We start from the raw sequence: 6,697 nt of genomic DNA on the forward strand, positions 1-6,697 counted from the left end.
AATAACCCAGAACATTTAGTTTTCTTTCCATTTTTCAGGTGGACAGGTTTGTGGCATATCTAGTTAACTAGGAATGCCTTCATATTTGATGTAAAAGTTGGTATTACAGCTCACATAGGTCATATAAAAGGGTTACTATTGTGGCAAGTCTCTTCCTTGTGTGGTCAACTCATTTCGTGGAGAATGACACGGCCATATATTGGATGAGGGTACTCCGAGCTACACCCATGGTTTGGAGTAATTAGTGAGGAAAAGTTAGTGCATTACCTAGCGGCCATGTGGCCATTTGTAAAGTAATTTTTGGTAATATTTCTTCTATTATGAAAAAAAGAGAGAGATATTAAAAAATATGTGTGTGTGTGTGTGTGTGTGTGTGTTATGTAAATAAACACATATTCACATAAAAATTTATATATTTATTATGTAAAAATATAAATAATTATATAATAAAAAATAATTATTTTAAATTATATATATATAATAATAATATATACTTATAAATATATATACATATTTATTTCTTATATAAATATATAAATATATATATATATATATAATATACTTATAAATGCATATATATTTATATAATAGATTTTTATTTAACACATAATAAATAAAAATAAATACATACTTATGTGTCTATTATGTATATATATATATATATATATATATATATATATATATATATATATATATATATATATATATAATAAACATCTATTTGTTATATATAACAAATATATATATATATATATATTCATAAATATATAATAAATTTATATTTAAATTTAATTTATTATAAAATAAATAAATATATCATAAAAATAAACTTATATGGTTATTATTTAAATAATTATATATTTATATACTAAGAGAAAGACTAATGTGATAACATATGTTTATTATGTAAACTATATATTTATGTAATAAGTAAAAAATTGATATAATATTCTATGTATATTATGTAAATAGTTATATATCTGTATAATAAATATATTTATTTATTATAATAAATATAAATATAAATTTATTTATTTATTTATTATAGTAAATTTATAATAATTATATATATATATAATGTATATATATATTTATTTATTTATTTAATAAAAAAATATATATTTGTTATAGAAAGAAAATAATATGTTTACATTATAATAAATTTAAGATATAAAAAAGGTATTTATGTGTATTTATGTTTACATTGTAAAAAATTTAAGATATTAAAAAAGGTATTTATGTGTATGTATGTACACACACACACACACACATATAAAAGAAGAGAGAGAGAGAGAGAGAGAGAGAGAGAGAGAGAGAGAGTGTTTTTAGGATGCACATGCACGTGGGATGGGCCTAGGCACATGGACTTAGGATCATTTACATGTTGGATTAGGCACATGGGCCTTGGGGACTATAAAAGGCATGTGCTCTAGGACTATTGTGGCTTTTGAACCCTTTGGAATCTTTGGAATATCATTACACTCTACTTTCCATTGTCTTTAGTGTTAATCTCTCAAGCTTTCCTTAATCCAAGTTAATTAAACTTATCCAAGGCTAACCTAGACGTTGCTTTCTTTCACACAAACACACACACACACACACACACACACACACACACAAGTATTAAAATGAATGTGTGTGTGTGTGTGTGTGTGTGTTTATTATGTAAATTCATATATATATATATATATATATGTATGTATGTATGTATGTATGTATGTATGTATGTATGTATGTATAACAAGTCATAAATATATTTATATTTATATTTATATGATAAATATACATTTATGATATAATAAATACAAAACCAATGTGTATATATATGTGTGTGTGGGTGTATTTCTATGTTTATACACACACACACACACACATAAATATACATATAAACATAGTTATTTATTTATTATAGTAGATTTATAAAATAAGTTTATATATATATTAAATATTCATATTTATTATAGAATAAATATACAAAGTTAACATAGATTAATTTATATGTTTATTACGTAAATAAATAATAAATAATATTAAAATTTAAAATATATAATTTTACTTATTATACAGCAACAAGTATATTATAAATACATACTTATAAATATATATTTATATAATAAATATAGATATTTATATAATACATAATAAATGTGTAAAATGTAAATAAAAACTTTTTATATCAATGTATATAATATCTATTTATTTACATAATAAACATCTATCTACATATTATTTAAATATTTCTTTACATAATAAATATCTATTTAATTATTTTAAAATAAATAATGTATATATATTAAGTATATAATAAATATCTATATAGAAGAATAACAAGTACATATAAATACGTATCTATTATATAATAAATATGTATATGAATAATATTTAATACATAATAAATATGTATATTTATTATAGAAAGAGCATAATGTGTTTAAATCATAATAAATAGAATATACATATATATAAAGGTATTTATGTAAATTGTGTGTGTGTGTGTGTGTGTTTGTGTAAAAGGAATTTATGTATGTGTGTTTGTGTGTGTGTGTGTGTGTGTGTACATGTACATATATACACACACACACACACACACACACATATACTATGTGCATGCAAATTGCATGTGTATGTGTGTGTTCTCTGTGTCTCTGTGCACATACATGTGTATGTGTACGTGTGTAAGTTTTGGATGTAATTTGGAGGTTCTAAGACAGTAGGATCCTATTAGTCTAGAAAGGGGGTAAGGTCCTATATAATTGTAGGAATTGGAAAAATATCAAAGCGAAGCACGGCTTAGTCCGCTAGTAGATTAAAATGAAAGGTATCCTATCATCAAAACCTTGGAACATAGAGGTGCCACGTAGCCAAGAATCGTAGAAACATTAAGGACCACGTAGTTACTCAATAAAGAAACCTTTTAATACTGCGCGCGCGCGCGCGCGCGTTATAATTCAGAGCATATGCCATATACATTGAACTTATTAACCGTTAAAACAGAAGTGAGCACATTGAACTTATTAACCGTTAAAACAGAAGTGAGCTGGAGAAGAAGATTAACAGAAAAGATTTATTTATCACAGAATAATATTACATAAATTTCCTCATGGCCTTGCGTGGTCGTACCAGTACGCGGCGATGTTGATTACCAATTGCTGCTTTTAATTATCCTTCCCTTGATCGAAGTACTGATCGTTATTTTAACAGTGGCGTTTCATATCCACGGACAATTCGATAATCGACAACTAATGAATAATTGGATTAGTGTACCATATAACGAGCGTTAGTAAATGATGGCCAAGCAACGTGCTAATTAGCCACTTAATTGGGCCTATGATAATGCTTACAAACGAGATTGATGAGCATATAAGATCACGACTGCATATTCGTCAATTATTGTCGATGATCATGGTAAGTAATATATAGTGGGGATGATCAATTGTTCTTGGGAGGGTGTGTTCTGGGACTTCTGTAGTCGAGGTGAAATGCAGTTCCGGCGTCCCTTTCTAGTAGCGTAGTACTGTTCTCTTCATGCTCTTCCTCAGCCTTTGCTTTATTCGAGCTGAATAGGAACAACCTTCGATACACCTTAACAAAAAGAGCACCCAAACCCATCAACAATATCCATACGTATAATCATAATTAGCACATCGGTTTGTTATGATAACACCTTAACTATTTGATTGCAATATATATATTAATGATACATTTTCTGACAAACCATTGCAATACCTGATAATTATCGGTCGATGCCACTACGGGGTGCATAGATTGCTTGCTATCTAAGGCTGTTAGAGGCGGCTCCTCTGCAGAAAACATGCCAATCAAACTATATATGCGCTTTCCATGGTCAACCATCTATTAATGATCCACATTCTCAAAATATTTCTTACCTTCTTCATGAGCTGATGAGCTCTGGTTGTAACTTGAGAGCATTAGGAGACCCACAATTAAAATCACAAGATTGGTGCAAACTAGGAGGTTGAATACAAGAGGTTTCCCTCTGAGGATCATTATGGGATTGGATGAAGTGAGCCGAATGTGTGCCTATGCTTGGAATCCTTGCATCATGAAGCTTAAGGTTTTGAGGCTCTAGGTTTCAAAGGCTAGAAAAAAACTCGCAGAATACCTCAGAAGCAAGTGATTACTATGACTATCAAACAGGCAGCAGGAGCTGCAGAAAGTTGGATTGATTCATCAGGGCTTCAACATCAAGAAAAGGATGATGGCACTAACACCACACACACACACACACACAGAGAGAGAGAGAGAGAGAGAGAGAAAGTGTGTGTGTGTGTGTGTGAGAGAGAGAGAGAGAGAGAGAGAGAGAGAGAGCGTGTGTGTGTGTGTGTGTGTGTGTGTGTGAGAGAGAGAGAGAGAGAGAGAGAGAGAGAGAGAGAGAGCATGTGCGTGTGTGTGTGTGTGTGTGTGTGTGTGAGAGAGAGAGAGAGAGAGAGAGAGAGAGAGAGAGAGAGAGAGAGAGAGAGAGCATCCTGGTGGCCATCTGATAGGGCTTTGATTTAATGAGCAGCTTTTCTTCACAAGCCACTAGGGGCCATTTTCGAAAGGGCCCATGTCGACAGAGCCTGCAGCCTTCTTGCCGGGTTTGTGAGAAGCAAGTTGAGACAGGATAGCGACTGGCTTGCTAACCTGTTAGCCGTTGGCCTTCTAAAGCATGCGCCACCTTACACCTACCTGCTCTCCCAGGGAAGGGAAGGGAAGGATCTCATAGCGCAAGTGCTCACTGCTTAGTGCGGCCATAAAGCCCTTCTACCACACACTGTCTCTTCTCAGTCTTCTTGCCACCACTGTCACTACAGGGCTTTTAATGGGTCTTGGCTTTTCCGCTAATTGTCCCTCATGGCAACCGCATTGGTCCCACGTTTACTACTGTAGGCCTCAAATCTGAACAGTGAAGGATCTCTCAACATTTCATATTATATGACAAAGACATAATACTTTGAACCCCTCTCACTGTCTTTTTGCTAATTGTGTGTTTTTTTTAAAATCCTAGGCTTCTTTTGTGAACTGTGAGCCTCCCTCTCCCAAGGGTACCACAACCTTCCAATTTGAGGTCTCTAGGATGTTTACACACACTTTGCAATGGGCGTTGGTTTACTCACAAACATGGACACACATCATGGAGGCCTATAAACTCTTGCCATATATGAAAAATCTCTACCATCCAATCACCCCCCCCCCCAAAACCCCAAAAAAAAACCACTCATTGCAAGACCATATCACATCAACTCTCATCTCTCATCCCCCTAGCTGGCCCCACACAAGAAGGTGCTTACCATTGAAGCAGCTAGTGAAGAAGAGAGCTCCATCAACAGATTTTGCTAATAACTCTCCTCATCAACCCCATAGATTTACCGATAAATTAGCCGAGAATACCAGATCAAAAGGAGCTCCTCAATTATACGGAATGGGTGGAGTGAACACCCAAGAGTGCTTCCCCTAGTAGGACCCAACGTACTCAAAGACAAACATGAACACATAGGGAGAATGTTAGAGAGTTTTCCATTTAATTCTTCTTCTAAGGTTGATGTATTAACTTGTAGTTAACTTATTTAAAGTAACTTATTAACTTCTAAGGTTGATGTATTAACTTGTAGTTAACTTATTTAAAGTAATTTATAAAATTTGTTGAAATCTTGTACTTGGAGAAAAGGTCATGTAATAACACTACTCGAAAGATCCTTCTAGCAAGCTTATGGTGACCAACCTTTTTTGGAGATGCGGCCGAATATGTCAAAAGATGTGACGAATGCCAACGGATGGTGATTCCACACACAATAAGGACAAGATGCCCCTCTACCCCGTCATGTCCTTACAACCATTTGAGAAGTGGGGCATTGATTTCGTGGGTCCCATTAGCCCGGCTGCCTGACACACCCAAGCTTGGTATATCATAGCAGCAACAATGGACTACTACACCAAATGGGTTGAAGCTCGAGCCACAAGAAAAGTCGATGCAAGGTCCATGACTAAATTCCTTTGCCAATGTGTAATCACTCGCTTTGGGTGCCCTTTGAGCTTGTCAGTGACAATGTTACACCCACTTCATAAATGAGGTAATACTGGTCACACATCGTAAATCTTCACCCTATTATCCCCAAGTCAATGGCCAAGCAAAAAGCACTAACAAGACCCTATGCACCATCTTGACCAAGACTGTAGCTCGGCAAGTCGCAAACAACTGGGAACAGAAGTTGTTGGCTCCACTCTGGGCTTATCACACTACATATAAAGTGGGCTATTAACATGACACCCTTCAATTTAACATATGGAATTGAAGTAGTTATGCCTATGGAATTCTTGGTGCCAGGCTTAAGGGTAGCTGTACACACGAAAGACTCACCAGCAATGTTCTGAGCGACTGACTCTTCGAGCTTAAGGGTAGCCGTACACGAAAGACTCACCAGCAATGTTCTGAGCGACTGACTCTTCGAGCTTGAGAAACTCGATGAAACGCGTCTAAGGGCTGTGTATGGAATGATTATCGAAAAACTAATGTGCAAGCATTGGTTTGATGACCAACTCAAGGACAAAGAGATAAATGAGGGGGATACAGTCCCTCTATAGCACTAAAAATCACAAGAAAAACTTAAATACAAAGGACTAGAACCCTTCCTAGTGACTAAAATAACCCCACAAGGTGTAGTGCACATTCAAACTCTCGATGGTGTCGAGATGGCCA

General features: G+C 34.1%; 1 protein-coding gene across 1 annotated transcript; it reads right to left on the minus strand.

The window, feature by feature from the left end:
- Positions 1–3,106: 3,106 nt before the first annotated feature.
- Positions 3,107–4,240, minus strand: LOC147623580 (uncharacterized). The gene is made up of 3 exons (XM_086820860.1): positions 3,888–4,240; positions 3,727–3,800; positions 3,107–3,582 (listed from the first exon to the last, which is right to left on the minus strand). The coding sequence occupies exons 1-3, from the start codon at positions 4,006–4,008 to the stop codon at positions 3,430–3,432; spliced, it is 348 nt and encodes a 115-aa protein (XP_086676986.1). The 5' UTR covers positions 4,009–4,240; the 3' UTR covers positions 3,107–3,429.
- Between the last annotated feature and the right edge of the window lie 2,457 nt (positions 4,241–6,697).

The sequence above is a fragment of the Cibotium barometz genome, chromosome 26 (genome assembly GCF_041138505.1).
Source record: "Cibotium barometz isolate CiBa-2024 chromosome 26, ASM4113850v1, whole genome shotgun sequence".
In the NCBI taxonomy this organism is placed as follows: domain Eukaryota; kingdom Viridiplantae; phylum Streptophyta; class Polypodiopsida; order Cyatheales; family Cibotiaceae; genus Cibotium; species Cibotium barometz.

Coding starts and splice junctions, on each gene's coding strand:
- LOC147623580 (XM_086820860.1), bottom strand. CDS start 4,008: ATGATCCTCAGAGGGAAACCTCTTGTATTCAACCTCCTAGTTTGCACC. Junction 3,801..3,887: donor CTCATCAGCTCATGAAGAAG/GTAAGAAATATT, acceptor TGTTTTCTGCAG/AGGAGCCGCCTCTAACAGCC. Junction 3,583..3,726: donor CATCGACCGATAATTATCAG/GTATTGCAATGG, acceptor CTTTTTGTTAAG/GTGTATCGAAGGTTGTTCCT.